Here is a 19,089-nt window from a genome sequence, read left to right on the forward strand (position 1 = left end):
GTGCTCACAGTATTCAAGCAATTGTGAGAAGGCCAGTGGAGACAAAGTAGAGGAGAAAAAAATGGTGGGACATGAGGTTAGAGAGGTCAGCAGGGCTGAATCATGGCGGGACCTGGGGGTCCATTCCAAGTGGGAAGACGATTCCCCACAGCGGTCTGAGCAGCGCTAAGACACATGATTTGCACTAAATGCCTACCATCACTTCCTTTACAAGATTAAAGCTATGTGATAATTTTTTGTTTCTGCTTTACCTACAAGTAGAGAAATCAAGAAAGAGTGGAGTTTTCCCTGTTATTCTCAGGAACATGAAGTAGGGCTTCTAAAAGGAGGAAGGGAAAATGCGAATGTCTGCTCTATTAACCATGACCCTCGCTGGCAGGGGCTCCGGACCTCTGAGCACGAGGCAGGCAGATGGCACCAGCAAGGTGTGCCGGCAGCAGACACCAGTCTCCAGCATCCCTAACGTACCAGCCGACCCGCCAGTGGTGTGGTTCCTCTTCACGGTGAGTCTAACTCTCTCAACACTAAACCAACTGGAATGGGAACCAAGCCTGCAAGGAGAACTGGTGAGCAAATGCTCCGAACAGGTTGAGCATAAATCCTGCTGGTAGACTTCCAGGTGGTTGGGAGTCTTAAAATGAATGTAATGTCACTTTTCTAAAAATTAGAAATATAATCATCACAAACTTGTATGCAATGCAAACATCTGACAAATGCCTGCAGAGGGAGGGCACCAGCAATGGAGAGAAGGAAGATCCATCTAGTGGGGGAAATGACCTAGTAAACAGACACAGAAACAGAGCAGAAGACGCCGGGAGGCAAGGGGTAAAAGGAGGCCACGCCTCTAAGGCATAATCTCCATCCTTTCAGCACTTGGTAAAGGCAGTGGGGAAAGCACAGCCACTGGACCAGAGCTGACACCACCCAAGCTGGGGAGTTCCGGTAACTTTCTGACTCACAAAACATTCAAGTACTGAAGGACAAGGCAACGTAACTTCTAAAGGGTGCAAGTATGAAGAAATAAAAAGTGAAAACAACTTAAAATATTAAAGGAGAAAACAAACTGTAATAAATTAAAAGCAAAAGCAAAAGTTCTAATAATTGTTTCAAAACCAGTGATTCTGCATATTGTTTCAGACTCAGGAAACTTCTTTTCCTAAGGAAATAAACAGCTATATGCACCAAACAAATATATAAAGAAATTTACTGCAATATCATGATAGCAAAAAATTGTACACAACAGAGGAATAATTAACTATGATATATCCAAATGATGGAACACTATATTGGTTTTGAAAATCAATTTAATAAAATTGGAAGTGACTCTCAAAGTGTTACGTAAAAACAAAAGGTTACAAAAATCTTACATTCAGTATGCAGGTAATTTTGTTTAAATATACACACACTAAAAAGAAAGGTAGCAAAAGTTGAAGAACAATGAGTGATTTTTAAATTTTCATCTTATACCTTTCTGTGTTTTATAAATTTTATACAATGAATATATATTACTTTTAAAATCAGATAGAAAACACACAAACTATATTCAGTTCCCTATTAGGATACAAAATACATTAGTGAAAACACACGAAATTGGAACTGCACAAACGTCAAACACGTCTACATGTTATAAGAGAAGAATCAGCTCCTAATGAGCAAAAAACAAAACAAAACAAAAACCCTAATTTCGCCAACTTTTCAAGTTATAGATGAACTAAAGTTTGGTTTCATCCTGTTATTCAGCCCAAATCCACGATTTTGCTTTGCTCTGGATCTTGGCCTGTAAAAGGACAAAAAGGCCTAATGCCGTTTTCCTGGTCATTTCTAGCATCCTTGAATTTCACACTTATCTCAATTTTATCACTTGAGATAGACTAATTTCTTTTTTTTTTTTTAATTGAAGTACAGTTGACTTACAATATTACATTACTTTCAGGTATACAACATAGTGATTCAATATTTTTATAGATTATACCCCATTTAAAGTTATTATAAAATATGGGCTATATTCCCTATGCCGTACAATATATCCTTGTAGATTATTCATTTTATACATAGTAGTTTGTACCTCTTAATCCCCTATCCCTATCTTGCCCCTCCCCCGCTTCCCTCTCCAGACTGGTAACCACTAGTCTGTTCCCTAGATCTGTAAATTTCTTTATATTCATTCCTTTCATTTTTCAGATTCCACATATAGGTGATAACATACAGCATTTGTCTTTCTCTGTTAGACTTATTCCACCAAGCATAATGCCCTCCAGGTCTATCCATATTGTTGCAAATGGCAAATTTTCATTCCTGTATACACACACAAACACACACACACACACACACACACACACACACACACACACATATCCTCTTCTTTATTCATTCATCTGTTGATGGACACTTAGGTTGCTTCCATATCGTCATTGCTGTAAAAGTGCTGCTATGAACGTTGGGGTGCACATATCTTTTCGAATTAGTGCTTCTGTTTTCTTCAGATATATACCCAGGAGTGCAAGTGCTGAGTCATATGGTAGTTCTATTTTTAGTTTTTTAAGGAACCTCCATACTGTTTTCCATAGTGGCTGCACCAATTTACATTCCCACCAACAGCGCAGGAGGGTTCCCCTTCCTCCACATCCTCACTAACATCTGTTATTTGTGGTCTTTTTGATGATGGTCATTCTGACAGGTGTGAGGTGATAACACTGTGGTTTTGACTTGCATTTCTCTGGTGATTAGCAATCTTGAGCATCTTTTCATGTGCCTGTTGGCCATCTGTATGTTGTCTTCGGAAAAATGTCTATTCAGGTCTTCTGCTCATTTTTTAATTGGGTTGTTTGGTTTTTTAATATTGAGCTATATGAGCTGTTTATATATTCTGGATACTAATCCCTTATTTGTCATATCACTTGCAAATATTTTCTCCCATTCAGTAGGTTACCTTTTTGTTTTGGCAATAGTTTCCTTTGCTGTGCAAAAGCTTTTAAGTTTAATTAGGTCCCATTTGTTTATTTTTGCGTTTGTTTACTTTGCCTTCAGAGACAGATCCAAAAAAAGATTATGACGATTTATGTCAAAGAGTGCTCTGCTTATGTTTTCATCTAGGATTTTAATGGTTTCCTGTCTTACATTTAGGTCTTTAATCCTACTGTCATTTCTGATCAGCAAAATAACACCAGTAATATAAACAGTGCATGTCATTCATATCTATTGTTCATAAATGAATATTAACTTTCAAATATATAAATAAGAATTCTACATTTAAATTGGTGTGAAATCACCTTGTGTGCCTATATATTAATATTCTATCAGTTAAAATATGAATATGTGCTTGTTATCATGAGAGTAAAATGCTGTTATAACTGATGAGTATGAAACTATTAACAGGAAAGCAAATGAGTTAATGTGAGAGTTGAGAAAGGGTTCATTTATACGACAGCTTTAGGAAGAACATTATATTCACTGAGGAAAATTTTTATAAAATTTTTAGAAGTCAATAAGAGATATTATTTTATAATTCTATTATACTTATAAAATTGTTTAGTGTACTAACATAAAACAAAGTAACCTTTAAGAACCATATTCGATTTTTAGTTATTTAGTTTTAAATCATGAAAAAAATGACCTTTTTTAATGAAAAAGCTCTATTTGGGAATTCTATACATCTTATGCAAATGAATTAAGAGCAGAATAATTAGCTCTGCCATCTCAATTTCACAAGGAGAAAGAATGCTAAACTCACAAACAATAATATCCATAATGAATCATACATATGTAATAAAAATATATAAGGAGTATGGGAAAAAAGGAAAGTGTTAAAGAGAACTGGGGTTCCCAAAACATGTTTTATTCTCACTAATTAAACCTGAGATCAATAGTCTTCATAAGAATGTTTTAAAGAGAAAAACAAATACTGTATGCTAACACATGTATATGGAATCTAAGAAAAAAAAAATGGTCATGAAGAACCTAGGGGCAGGACAGGAATAAAGACGCAGACGTAGAGAATGGACTTGAGGACACGGGGAAGGGGCAGGGTAAGCTGGGACGAAGTGAGAGAGTGGCATGGACTTATATATACACTACCAAATGTAAAACAGATAGCTAGTGGGAAGCAGCTGCGTAGCACAGGGAGATCAGCTGGGTCCTTTGTGACCACCTAGAGGGGTGGGATAGGGAGGGTGGGAGGGAGACAAGAGGGAGGAGATATGGGGATATATGTATATGTATAGCTGATTCACTTTGTTATAAAGCAAACACCATTGTAAACACACCATTGTAAAGCAATTATACTCCAATAAAGACGTTAAGAAAAAAAAGAATGTTTTAAGAAGAGAATTCCTATTATTTTGAATCTACAAAGAAACAACTGTTTGCAGAAATGATTACAGGACGCCATCAACCATTTTCAGGAGTCGAAGACAAAGAAAGTTTTGAGATTTGTCTGGATAATATTCAGCTTTAACTCACTATTGATTTTAACACTCAGCCATCAGACATTCGACCAAAATTGTGACTCGATGGGCCCCTATTTAAAGGCAACCTTAGATAACACATTTCCAGCATTTCATCCACGTTCTTCAGTGATGCTCTTTTTCTCACGCCTGAACACAATAAACCATGAGTACCAGGAGTCCACTGAGCCTAAAGAAGTGGTATTCGGGGTATGCCTAGTGATTTCTATCAGTGTCTCAAATATCTTTGTCTCAAAGAACATGCCTATTACCAAATCAGCTATTTTATTTTTATTTTTAGTACATACTAGCAAACAATAGCGGCAAAAAGCAATACATCTTCAAACAAGTATGCAATGCTCTAAAGAGGGCGACCCTTGGAAGCCAGACTTTCAGGTGCAGGGCTACCCATCCCAGGACAGCTAGAAACGTTCACTCACGAGCCTCTGCATTCCAAAGCAGAAGATTTAGGGGTAGCGATACCTGACTTACTAAAGTGCGCTTGTTCATAAGCCAACCATGTGAAGACAGACGGAATGTCTCCAACAATCCAAACGGTGACCATGAAGAAGTGGGCTTACTCAGACCACTTCCGGATTGTTCCAGAAAGTCCGTAAGCACCAAGATGACAAACCTGCTAACCATGACAGCTACCCAGAAATGGCCTTGGCTGCCCTAGCGAAGGGAGCAAGCTCTCCAGCACAGATGTGTTCACGCAGAAGCCAGAAGGCCATTCACCAGAGACTCCCGTGAGGGTTTCGTTTCACACAAGCAGTTCACACCAAGGGTGCGATGACCATGATCGCTGACATTTACAGAGTGCTTCCTACCCACGAGGCTCAGCAGTGCAGATGAAGCAAGGTCCAGGCCGCTCACACAGAAGCACAGCTCAAATCTAAGCTGATTCCTGAACCCATGGTCTTCACTGCTAGACCCTTAACACACGAAACCCGTGTGCTTTTTAATCAGCTGCATCAGACCCTGCCCATTTCCCCTCTAGTCTCTGCAGCTCAAGGACTCACAAAAAGCCTGGCCATCAATCAATACTTATTCAAAGGGCGAGCCTGCCCTGCTTCCCGCGTTCCCTGCTTCCTTAACTACAAGTCGCACTTCTGCTCTGGGATGCCAGGAAAATTTATCCTTCGAGATTCTGGCTCAGACGTTACCTTGCCCTGACCAATCCAAGCCCGAGTTACGGCTGTTTCTCCCTAGATGATGCCGGCATGGTGGAGCCTGCCCTGCCCTCCCACAGACGAGCCACATTTACTAGCCCTCACCCCACCCGTATCCTTGCTGTGACCTGTGGCCACGTGACAGAGCTCTGGCAAAAGGAAGCACGGTCAAAGTAACGCGTATGTTGCACTTCTGGCCCACACCTGCAGCCACAAGGGTTCTTTCCCCCCTTGTCTGCTGGAGGACTGGAACCTTCTAAGTTCTCAAGGTCTGGCTGCCAGACCAGCAGCAGTAACATCACCTGGGAACCTGTCACACTTGCAAACTCGGACTTAACTGAATCAGAAACTCTGATCATAGGGCCCAGCAACCTGTGTTTTAACCAGTGTTACAGGGGATTCTCATGCAAACTCACGTTTAAGGACCACTGCCCTCAACAAACCAGCCTCAACTGCAATCAGGCGATAAGGCCCCAGGCAGCAGAACAATGTGTTGGAAGGAACACTGGTCTCTGTAGGACCAGGTGAAGTGGAACTATCCACCAATCTGGACCATTTACATCAAAACTTATGTGAGAAAACAAGTAGTCTATTACCTTTAAAGGCCCTGACTGGGCTTCCCTGGTGGCGCAGTGGTTGAGAGTCCGCCTGCCGATGCAGGGGACACGGGTTCTTGCCCCGGTCCAGGAAGATCCCACATGCCGCGGAGCGGCTGGGCTCGTGAGCCATGGCCGCTGAGCCTGCGCGTCCGGAGCCTGTGCTCCGCAACGGGAGAGGCCACAACAGTGAGAGGCCCGTGTACCGCAAAAAAAAAAAAAAGGCCCTGACTTATTGTTGGGACGCCCTGCAGCAGCTTTATCCAAGCTAAGTCCACCTGACACACCTTTACATGCTGTGCAGATGTATCAGTCTTTCTCTTCCCTCTAGACTAGAAGCTCAGGAGCCAGACCAGCTCTCACTCATCTTTGCATCCCTCCAGGGCCTAGAAAACCCCTGGCCTATACCAGGTGCTCGATGAACAACAATACCTACTTACCCTTTTCCATCTTTACTGCCAAAATGGTAATTCGTAATCTCTAAAATTATACCAATAAGCCAGCAACTTCCTTTTATAAAAATGTTATAAAAGTAACAACACTCACTATAGACTAAAACTTTCCTACTCTACGATTCTCAGAATGATGTCCATTTGTCAAAGTCTGTCTTCGGCACTGCTACTACCTCGTTTCCTTGGGTCCCAGCGCGAGAGAAGGCTCTTAATTTTGATCCAGTCCATCTTCCCCGATATATAACTTATACTAATACACACTTGCTTTTCCCTGGCTGAACCTTGCCCTGCTGCTCACTGTTTACTGTCCAACATAAAGATAGCTAATCTCCTTGCTACCCACAGTACTAGCCCAGCCAGGGAGCTGGTCTGTACTGACATTCGCCTTCATTTTACAACAGCTGAAAGGTGCGTTTACCAAATCTGGAGTTAGGGACAAAATGGGCAAAAGCAATTTAATATTTCCATTATTTTCCAGAGGTTCCTGCTTTCAATAAAATCAATGTAAGAAGGAAAACGATCCACGACCAGCCCTCTGGCACGATTCTAATCTATTTTGTCTTTGCTGAAATGGTCCCAACATCCTTTTGTCTTTAATATTCCGAGCAGGATTTTTTTCTAAATCGACTCACATGTTTCCTACCAAATGCCACATTCCTAGCAAAGCTATTGCATCAATCATTTCATAGTCCTATGTGCTGAAACTGAGCCTGTGCCAAAAGCCTACTTGGAACAGCATACCTATTTCCCCGTTAATTTATATTCCCTATACTTTAAAAGAGAACTCTAACTCTTTAGAAACGAATCCTTCCAATCCATATGGAAAAGTGTAACAAATACCCAACGATACCGACAATACCCCAAAATTCTGTTCTTTGATTTTGACTAGTTGATCAGAATTTCCATTCAAATCTAACGGAAGGCTGAAGCTCAATGCTGTGATGCCAAATATACCAAGATTTTCCTTTACTATGTGGCTTTTAAAATATTTTCCAAGAACAAAAGGAGAAGACGTAACTAGTCTCATACTACAGGAAAGCTACAGGGACCGCATAGAAGGATGACAATCTTAGACTGAGGACACTTAGCCATCCCCAAAGATACTAAATGCCAGCCAAAGGGTACTTCTACCTTGTCCTCTCGGCTCTACGCAGACACCAAAAATCTTCGTCACGTCTATCCTTGGTAAGCAGCTCACATGAACAGCTGTGCCAGTCCCATATTAGAAAAGGCACCCTAACACCTGCAGTGAAACACACTGTAGATTAAAGTTAAACTCCAAAGCCTGAATAGTTATCACAAGATAAAATATGCTGTCCAGAACTCAATGTACACTTTAAAAACCTGAAACATTGGTAGGGGCTTATTGGGCAATCAAGACCTTTCCAAGAGACTTCATTCTCTACTAGCTAGACATTTTTTTTTTAACAGCACACCCATAAGATAGCCTTGACCACTTAGGCCAGTTAATAACTGAAATACTGGATCTGCAAAAAGAACAAAACGATAGCGGTGTGAAAGTCCAACCTTCCCACTTTAATGGGATATTAACTTTCAAGATTATTTCTAAGGTGTGACCCTCTCCAAACGACTAGAACTAGTCGGACAAAATTTAACCTGAAATCCTGCTGGCCAGTTCAAGGACGAAATTACTAAGTGATGAAATACAAGAATTACATCTTCAACAATCCCATGACATGGCTCCCAAGCCTTCTGCAGCCCTGACTGTCCTGCTATGGTTATAATCGGGTCTGTCAAGGCTCCTCCGACATCTCAGAAGAGCACAGTGTTCTTCAGATTGGAGTGACCACCACCAACTATAATAGAAACTGCTACCTACTTCCTGATGGCCAATAAGCTAAATCTGGCCTAGCTATGTTTTTCGGGCTCAAAAAACAGAAGACTTAAGAAAACTTCAGCCAAAATTTTAAAAATCACAAATTTTCACCAAAAACTCCAGAATTCCAGCTTCCCTTGAAAAATCAGCTTTGGTAACCACCAGCAAATGTGAGGGGGGCTTTGCTTTTAGCCTGGGCATGGGATTTTCACGTGGTCATGCTGTCCATATCTCAAAAAATGGCCGCATCTACATTCATATCCATTCATGTTCCCTGCCCGGCAACCTCTAGCCATGTGAATTTGGAATTTATGTTGGCATTAACTACTTCACCTAACCCATGACCTCATCAGGTAACAACATCTTACAGTAAACAGAAACTCCCATGATTTATTCATAAAATTGAATCCTGGTCTCAGGCAAGTCTCCTTCTATACAGTTAACTTCGAGAACTTCACCGCAAGTCTTTACATTTATCTTTGAGATTTGATGTTGTTAAATTAGATACATTCAACTCAATCACTATTCATTGTGCACCCAAAGGACGAGCGGTTTTGAAACTAGTGGTTTTGCAAAAGGCAGAGCCTCTCTCTCCAGTTTTAACAAGGTAAGTATCACCTGAATGTCTTTCATATGCTTAGTTTTACCTATAACCTACCTTAAAAAAGAAACTAAAAGGATTCAGAATTTTTTGTCTGTATAAGCTGGGAGCTATTTATTTTAAAATAACATGTAACTGAGTAACTTAAATATGTCTAAAAGTATATATTGTCTACAACTCTGACCTTCCACAGATATCTAGTTTGGCACAGAAAACCTCTAAAAACTAAAAAAGTTTCTATGGGATTATGGCTTAAGACAGAAAGTATGTGGCATCTCCGTCCGATGCCAAGACAGGAGCAAGGCGAGCTGGTCAGAGGCCCAGACGTTCACGGAAGAGGGAGGTCCCTCTAGTTGGCAACTGGGCTGCCCCTGGCTTCCTCACTCCACAAGGACACAGGCCGCCCGGGGAGGATCCCCTGATGATACCTGCTGCCGGCCAAAAGCCAGGCTTCCCCGGAATGGCCGGCTGGGGGACAAGGGGGTGGATCAGCAAGGAGCCCTCTTGCAGGGCCCTGCCCACAGGGCTGTAAGGACAGCCCTTTGTTCTTTCTGGAGAAAGACAGTTCTGCACTCTGAAGGCTTTTTTTCTGAATAGCTTGATAACAATGCTGATAGAGCTTCTCTTTCCAGTCACCTCTTATCACCCAACAGTGTAATGACAGTGTAATCGTCTAGCTGGGGATAACTGGTACCTCTCACAGTTATCTTCATTTTCCTTTGAATCCCCAGTCACATTCCTCCAAAATTCTTCAATGCTTTGCACATCTCCTTTTAAGTAACCCTCCTGAGGAAAATAAAAGTCAGCCAGAAAGGTTTACACAGCTTCCTTCTAACCCACGGAGATGTACTGTGCAGCCCTTTACGTAAACACTCACATCAGAGGCACCCCGTAACTCCCGCGGCTGTGCAGCTAGGAGGAAGCACAGCAGTGCCCACACGGAGGGAGCGAGTCACAGTGACCTGACCCCGATCTGCGGAGCTCGGCCAGCTGGGGAGCCGAAGGAGCTGCAGAGACAAGGCAGCACCCCATCCAGGGAGGGGACGCCACTGCTGTCCTGACCCCACGACCAGCCTTCCAGCCAGGGAGGGTGTGGGTGTCAACGAAAGACGCTGGAAAAGTGAAGTGTCCCCGGGAAAAGGATCCCTGAGAGCCCCTGGTGCAGGGCTGCTCAGAAGCTGGGCACGGGTACCACCCCAGCCGGGAGCCTCCGCCTGGCCGCCCGGCCAACTCCTCTGGTAGCTGCTGCCTTGAAAAGTGTGAGAACCACTGCATTAAGCTGCAGCCACCTTCTCCTCTGCATCCCGCACGGCCAGCACGCTGTCGCCACACGCCGGACCCTCCAATGCCTGCAAAATGCATCACGGCAAACGGGCACTGCACACCCTGATGCACCCGAGGGATGTACACACCGTGTCCTCCACAAGCCCTGGAAAAGCAGCTCGGCAGCTGCGACACCCAGCACAGACTGAGCTCTGTGTGCTCGGCCCTCTGCCGGCAGGACCCCTGATGCCAACCTCAGCCCTGCGGGAGGGGCCCTCACCCGCCCCGGGATACACACCAGGAACCTGCCGCTTAGGAAAGCGCAGTCAGTGCCTGGACCGCCCCGCTAATCAGTGATGAGCGGAACTTTAGCTGGTCTGTGCTCCCGCCACGCGAGCCGCTCACTCCGGACGCCCTCCGTGCCCGGCGGTGCTGAGCGCGAGAGAGGCAAACCTGAGTGAGAGGCCCTGCGCCTGAGGAGTCTACACCCTGGCAGGGAGGCGCGCGAAGTAAGCAAAAGAAATGAAGTGCTGCAGGTGCCATCAGAGTAGCGAAAGCCGAGGCAGCTCCCCCGAGGCCCCGACTGACAAGGGCAAAGGCGGCCAAATCTCCGCCAATCAGCGGGGGCTCTCGGACCACCACTTCCGAGAGCAAGGACGACACACACCCTTGACAGGCAGCTGTGGAAAGGGGCAAAGACCCCCAACGTGTGCCCCTTACCCCCCTCCTGAAAAAGCCAGACCGAGGCGATGCTGGGCTTTTGCTTGGAAGACACAGGAGAGGCTGGGGGGAGCCCAGAGCGAAGGACAGAGGTTGAGCAGGACGGCTACCTGTCTATCTTCTCTTCGAGCTGCTTCTGCAGCGCCAGCCTCACTGCAGAACCGCGGCAGAGGTTCGAGGAACAGCTCCTCGAAGGGGCTCCGCCGGGGATGCCCACAGCCTCAGGCAGCAGCATGTACTTACCTACCGCTGGTGCCTGCATTAGACGCGCACAAGTGGCCCCATGGGGAGTGACGCGCCACTGGAAAGGACGGGTCAGATCCTTAAAAGCTTCATCCAGGAGGCATAAGCTTTAGCAGAGTATTGCAAAATACGGGTTTGCCGACCCAAAGGAGTGTGGAGGGGGTTCCAGGCAGAGGAAATAGTTTGATGAAAGGCATGGAGTTAAAAGATAAGGAAACGTATTGGGGGAACTTAACTGGTTCTGCAGGTCCTTCGGGCAGCAGACCAGGACTGCACTTCCAGCCCAGCCACTGCCACATGCATGGGGGCTTCTGGCAATTTCCTGCTCCTCTGGGGAGAGAGTGTGGGTGTGTGAGGGGTGGCCAAAGTAGGGGCAGGGCCCAAATAACAGAAAAGGAGCTGGCAGCCATATTCGGGAGGTTCTAGGCCTCTCCTGTGGGCCAGGGGTTCCCAGAGATAAAGCAGGCCTGAGAATGCGTGGGGTAGGGCCTCTCACAGGGCAGGCCTCTCGGCCCAGAAGGACCCCAAAGTTAGACTTCTGACATTTTCTACACATGAGGTTACACAGGCAGTCACCAGAGATCCAGTGACAGGACTGGAAAGGGACATGGACGTCATTCAGCTGAAAACTGGGGGCCACACCGCCTCGTGTGCACTTACGAATTTTATTCTTCCCGTATATTGTGACTATATTGTCAACAGCACAATTACACTGCATGACCTTTTGGAGATTACAAGTTAATCGGTTAAACGCAAACATTTAAAAAATGCATCACACTTTGATAACCTTTTAGTAATATGGAGAAACTTAAAAAAAATGTGGCCAGGTAGCTCTCTACCTCTGATGGTAGGAGAAGGTGGGTAAGAATGAGCCTGCTTAAAAATGTAGGTTCCCTGGCCCTCGCTGGGTAGCTCTGGGTAGAGCCTGGGAATATATAACAACAATCCCACATGATTTTTGATACAAGTGGTCTCACAGCCACACTTGAAAAAGCACTGCAAAGGGCAGCAGGGAAGCTGGGAAGAGGTTTAAGCAAGAAGTAACTAATCAGTATTACGCAGTTTGCGCTAGATGTGGCTACCAGTGTTGCAGGCAGAAGCCTGATTATAATGGTGTAAGAGTGAGCAGAGATTAGCAAGATGCAACTGTTCTTTCAAAACGTGTGACTGAGAAGAAAGAGACAGAATAAGGATGTGCCTTAAGGGCCTGACAAAAGGTGTTTTATTTGTGTTCATCACGTAGAGAGATGAGTAACACTGTAAAGGACATGTCAGTAATCACAACGTCCTGCACAGGATTTCCACGGCCTCCAGACCCACTCTCCACTGTCCTCTGCGCCCCCAAAGTATCAACTTGCCCTCTGAAGGAGGCACCAGCAGGAAAGGGAGGATGGGAGGGAGTGGGGTATTCATCTCCCGTCACCCCCTCCCTCAAGGCTACCGCAGGCTGGATGGGTCCCTCTTTGGGGGCCACAGCTGCTCCTGACAGGAGCCCCTACAGCTCCCCTCGTGGGGTTCTGACCTCCTTAGGGCTCTGCCCTTCCTTCCTCTGGCCCCTCCAGGCCTAGAGGAGCTGGCCCTGGGAGACCACCCTATTCCTTGCCGATTTCCCTAAACCTGCCCATATCTTAGTAAATGGCTCTTAAAGTCTCCTTGGTTACCTAGTTCAATCTGTCTCCTACCAGAACCCTGCCAGATACATACAACATTAAGCAGAGTGTAAATGCCAGCACAGTGCCAAATCCAAAATGCTACTGTGGTTCAAATACAACAGCAGTCACATCGGATGGGATTCAGGAAAAGATTCATCTGCAAGGTGCACTGGACGCGGGCTTGGAAGAACAGTGAGGCTTCTGATAAGCAAAGGAGGGGGGCGCATCATTGCTGCCTATTCAGACCTCCTGAATCCGAATTCTATCTTTCCACACATCAGCTATCCCTCCCCTTTTCCAAACCCTACACGTTTACCAAAGCAGGACCCACGTCATTTATAAAATCATTAAAGGATCGCTCTGCTGGGGGCCCTGTTTACAGGTTGTTTTATTTTAAAGAAGTCTTGCCAAGTTCCATCATCGTAGACTCCCACCTGTTAAATCAACTGCAGGCAAAAGCTGTGTGTGAGCTGTTTTGATTATTTCCCTGGAAAGTCAGCCCTGATGGGCCACAGTAAACAGAGACTAGGGTTATTTGTACCTATCGAGGCAGTAATAACACAGGAAGCACTTTTAAAGCAGGGGACAAAGAACTCTTGAACAGTGAGGAAGCAGAAAAACCACTTTTGACTCCAAATTCAAAATGAGGTTTTAATCCTACTTTAATCACTGTGTGGGGAATAGGACTGAACCTGAGCCTGATATCTCCCTTCCTAAAAAGGAAGTCCTAGAGATTTAAAATGGAATATATGTGAACAGATGTTAACTTCCCAAAAGAAAAACAGAAGACAAGTTCCAAATATTTCATAATTTGTAAAGAAGAAAGGAACGTGCAGCAGATGTATACTAGGAGCCAGGTACTTTACATAGATTATGTATTTTAATCTCCACAAAAATCTACAAATAGCTACTATTTATTATCTTTATTTTATAGGTGAGGAAACTGGGCCTTAAAGAAATATACAGTAATTTGCCAACGAGCACAAGGCTGGCAGAATCTGGTTCCAAGCCAGTCATCACCACGGCATGACTACTTCCTACCGATGAAGGGAAACAGACACAGGGAAACCGACATGGACTACAGTTTAGGCCACGCGGTCCTTTGCCTCAGTGCCTCAGATTAACCACAGAGGCAGTTTCAACTTCGAAATTTATTAGCCCCTTTTCCTCCCCTGAGTTCATATTTATATTCCCTCCAACTCGGTCCAAAAAGAATTTGAGGCAGCTTGATGAAACAAACACAGAATCATGGAATTTTAAAACTAAGTGCAGCACACATTTTACACAGGGGGAAACTCATTTATGTAAAGTGACATTTCTAAAATTAGTTAACTGACAGGGCCCGAAATACAGATTCAGGATTCTCAGGCCCATATGCCTTCCTGATGAAAAGGAATCTTCCACAGCAGGTTGCCTCAGTACGGCAGGGCTCTCAGCATGAAGGCCGAGGCTCATTACGGCTGTAAAAGTAGACAGGTGCGACACGTGAGTTAGATACTTGTGGCCAAAACCTAAAGCATTCAAATGGCAACTTTAAAATAAAACACACCTTTGATTTTCTTGTTTGGTTGCCATTCACCTTCTGCTCCTAAAAGTCATTATCTTCAAAAGGCTCAAAACTGAGAACGTCATTTATTTCTTCATCTATACAACAGGGTTCATCACAACACAGAATTGTAAGAGGATTAAAGCAGTTAATGTTCTAAACTATTCTTTTCCCTAATATATTATTTCACTTCATTGGTTGTCTACATGGCATGGGGCGGGGTAGACTATACAGCAACCCGCCAATCAACGAAATGGCCAAAAAGCAGGAAACGAGGATTCTCCCTCTGTACACACATGGCTTTCCCCACTCCAGCCATCACCACCAGCACTTCAGTGTTGGGAAAGCTCTTCCTCTCCACCCTGTCCTCCAAAAATACACTGGCAACCTGCATCTAAAACACGGATCTGTCAAAATGATTTGCCACGTGTTCAGAATAGAAATTAAAATGGACCTTTTACTCAAATGCTTAATACCATATGTACATACGTACCTGAAGCTAAAACACTTCAGGACTTGAATTTTATCTGACTTCATAAGGTGTTGTGAGGACGCAGGAAAATAATATAACGCATGTGAAAAAGATTTGAAAACTGTAAGATGTGACCCGTGATAATTATTACCTGACTTGGCAGGATTGGTTACAACAGCTGGTCCTTCTTCCTCCCTCCTCCAAACCTTTCCGAGTATCTCAAGTCTCCCTCTTGCCCCCTCTCCCCACCCCAAAAAGTTCAGCATGTCATCTCTAAAACAAGGACCCTGTCCCCAAACAGGACTGTTCGATGAGGTCAGTCTCATCCCTCACTGGCTGTCGGCCAAGTATGCCATCCTGGACATCATGTCACCAGGGAATCTTACTCCAATTTCATAGTAATTACAGTGTCAAGGGAAATAAGGAAAGAAAAATGGTTTGACAGGAAAGGAAAGGAAGGGTAAAGAGAGGGAGGAAGGAGAGGGCTAGAGAGCCCCTCAGTCTGATAACTCAGAAGTGAGGTAAGTCAAATGCAATAGAACATATATGTTCAGGTTAAAAAACAAAAACAAAAAACCTCTTTAAAAAATAGGTTGATCTGGACACAATTATTCTCCCTTGTTTGGTATTCATGTTGGGGTTTTTAAAAAAATTCACCACATAGCCAACTAATAAAGAATACGGTTCTGTTCAATGACATCTGATGTCTTCTCGATAGCACGTTTGGCCCTTGTCTCTCCCTCAGTCCAAATCCCCACAGATATTCCTTTAATGATAACTAACCACCCTAGAAATAAAGTCGCCTGGAATGCAAGGCCTAGAAAGGGGAAACATCAGATGCTAAATATTTCTCACCTTAAAGCATCATCGAACCTCACTCAATACCAGATTTTATATTTTTATTTAAATGTAAGACCTACTGAACAAATACTACGGTTACCTCAAGGTCACTCTGGAATTCTCAGAAAAGATGAAAGAATCCAGGAGCCTAAGGCAGGCAAGATCTTTTGTCCCTGTTCCTTGCCTGGTCTTTACTGCAACATATTTCATCCTTTCTCTCCTACCTGACCCTGCAACCTGCATTCTTCTATTCCATACATACCAGTACTTTCTATCATTTCGTAAATTCCACACTCACTCTAGTAAAAAAGTTTAACTATTTTCTGGCTCTAAGGTCCTTTTCTTCCTCTGACATCAAATAACTGCTTTTATAATTTCCTAAATTTTCAAAACACTGTTAATTAGTGTATACCAAATTAACACACTAAAAAGTTATATTTTCACACTTTTCATCTCCTGATTTGTCTTCTTCCTGTTGAATCACTCTATTTGATTACAACTAGTTCTTAGGCTTTCTCTCAACTGGGACCCAGTTATTTACATGTAACCAAAGTTAATTTCTATTTTGCTCAACTTCAAAATACTGGCTCAGCGACTACTTTTTCATCCAATTTTACTAAATGATTTTTCAGTTATTCCAAGTGCTTTATCAGCAAAAAAGTCAATTCTTCGGTGCTTCAGAGAAACAGTTTATTATTACCATAAAAAGTTAAGGCTTGTGTGGTATTAATCCAATATTCTTAAGACTTGCTAAGAGAAAACAACCCAAAATACAAGTGGCTATGCAAATTCAGAATGGTCTCAAGAGAACAAAGGTGTCCAAGGTACCAAATCAAAACCTGTAGATAATAAAGGAGGAAAGTCAAAATTTTAAGTCCTGTCCCCTTCCCTTGATTCTCCTGCTTATGTCAGCACTAAAAAGAACCCGCTCCGGATTGCTGAGATTTTTAAATGAGTTTATTATATTAAATCACTTTTAAAGTCACAGGCATTATATAAATTAGAAGCCATGAGCGCAGTAGAGAAAATATTTCATCGTGATGGGGAGAGAGAAAATGAAACAGAGAGCAAGAGGGAGAAAGAGAGCATAATCCTGTTCCCTAAGGTAAGTGAAAAGCTATAGGCCTATCTCTCTTGCTCTCATTGGCAAAACAATTTTTAAACAGATACCTACCCTGCATTTGCTGATACCTTGGCAGCAACCTACTTAAGTCAAGGAGGGTTGTAATGCACTAAAAGGCCGTACACTGTGCTTCACTTCAGAAAAGTGAGAATTCTCCACAGGGCTGAGAAGACGAAACGCCGTAGGTTCTGATCAGTTTACTAATAAACAGAGAAGACTACTTTCTTATAGTACGCGGTTAATTTCACTAGTGGCACTTGAATCTATTAGCAAGATTCACATAATAACTGTAGTTCAAGATGCATGGGGGATAGGTATTTACTAAGAACCAACAGCTATTACTGAACTCTAAGTAAGGAATTCAGATCTCAACAGAGGTAGAATTTTTTTATACTCATTGAACATACTTCTATTTAACTTTTTAAAACACTGAAGCACAAAGCACTTAGTGTCATAACGTTAGACACAGGGGTCGTTTCCCGTCTTACTGCTATGAAACAGAGTCTGGACACAGAGGAATCCAGTATTATAAATGAAATCCCTGATGACATCAATGACAGCAACACATTCGGGCGGACAGTGAACCCGGATCCCTTGGAAAGTGCAAACACTTCTAGATCAAGTCCACTTGAAATAATTTTAAGGAAAATTTTCAGTGAACTACCTCTAGCCTGGGGCTAAAGCAATTATCTCTGCCCCACCAACTACCCTAAATGTCACTCTGACAAATACTCCCAAACTTTCTTTTCTGAATAAAAATGGCGCTGCTTTTCCCACACAATCCTGTTTATATCTCAGTAACCCTTAGGCCCTTCATGCAAACTCAAAGTGAGGAATTAGATGTCACTCTTCCCTACACTGTGTCAAATGCTTTTTGGGGGGGGGGGCGGGGGAAAAGGTGTTTCCATCTACAAGGTTGCCACTTTCTCCGCTAGACACCCTGGGATCATTAACTCAGTTTGCCTTTTCTTCCTAACCCCTGCCTGCCTTGCCCCAAACTGTTGCCTCTCTCTCTTGAATACGCCGCACTTCCACGCAAACTGTCCCAAAGAGCCGGTCGCCGACCCCGGAGCTGGCCTCCTCCACGCCACACACGTCGTGTCCAGCGCACCGTCCACCTAGGCACGTCCATCCTTTCCCCGTGGAGTATCGGGTGCCACGCGCGCAGGGCACAGACACCCCGGCTCCCCCAAAGCACAGCCTTTCCACGCACTGTCTACACCCGTGCCCACACGCACTGGAAGCGGCTTCGGGACTCCGATCGCCGACTACGCGGTGCACGCACGCCCCGGGTCGGGCGCTGCTGTGGCAGGGAGCAGGGCCAAGCATGCACGCGCGCACGTCGGTGCCCGGAGCCCCCGCGGGCTGCCCGGGCGGGGTGGGGGCTGGGTGGGCAGCTGGGGGCGGGGGGACAGCGGGCGCCAGGCAGCGAGCGGACAATAACAAGCGGGTCGCCTCCTCCCTTCGCCCCCGCCCCAGCCCGCGCCCCGGGTCCCGGGTCCCGGCTTCCGCGCGGATGGCACACGGCCGCGGAGGGGGCGGCGAGGGCGCGGTGCCAGCGGGGCCGCCTCGGGTACCTGGTCGATGGGCAGCTGCACGGCGTTGCTGAGGGGCTGCAGCAGGGTGGAGCCCGTGGTGCTGGTGGTGGCCATGGCCTGCCTGGCGCTCCGGCCGCCCGCGCCGCTCGCCCGCGACTGAGCCGGGCGACGCCGAGGACGGGGAGGCGACCGGCGCGCCTGCCCCCTGGCCGCCCGCGGTCGGAGCGCGCGGGGCGGGGCCGGGGAGGGGCCGGGGGCGGTGACCCGCTCGGCCCTCCTTCCGCGCCCCCACGCCCCCACCGCGCCCCCGCGTCCCCGCGTCCCGCGTCCCCGCCCGCGCCCCCGACCGCCTGCGCCCGCCCCGCCCCCTGACTTCCAGCAGCTTCCAACCGCCCCCTCCCCACCTCGCGCGCCCTCGCGCCAGACAGCCCCGCGGCCCAATCGCGGAGCGGCGCTCCGACGCCCGCAGCCAATCAGAAGGCGCAGGCAGCGCCCCGCCTCCATCCCAGGCCCCGGCCCGGGGGACTAGGGGCTGTCTGGCCACAGTGGGCGGGCGGCTCGCGGGGATTGCTCTTCGGTGCCAGCGGGGGGG

The 19,089-nt window shown here is 45.5% G+C and overlaps 1 protein-coding gene across 2 annotated transcripts in view; it reads right to left on the reverse strand.

Annotated features, from left to right (window-relative positions):
* MBOAT2 (membrane bound glycerophospholipid O-acyltransferase 2) overlaps positions 1-18,657 on the reverse strand; it is a 117,014-nt gene extending 98,357 nt beyond the window's left edge. The window contains exon 1 of one of the 2 annotated variants that reach the window (XM_082671851.1): positions 18,537-18,657. In XM_082671851.1, coding sequence (XP_082527977.1) covers positions 18,537-18,611 — 75 coding nt within the window. In that variant the 5' untranslated portion in view covers positions 18,612-18,657. The remainder of the gene's footprint in view (positions 1-18,536) is intronic. The other variant, XM_082671852.1, reaches the window with a different exon arrangement.
* Between the last annotated feature and the right edge of the window lie 432 nt (positions 18,658-19,089).

Source organism: Grampus griseus (genome assembly GCF_964374135.1).
Source record: "Grampus griseus genome assembly, chromosome: 15".
NCBI lineage: Eukaryota > Metazoa > Chordata > Mammalia > Artiodactyla > Delphinidae > Grampus > Grampus griseus.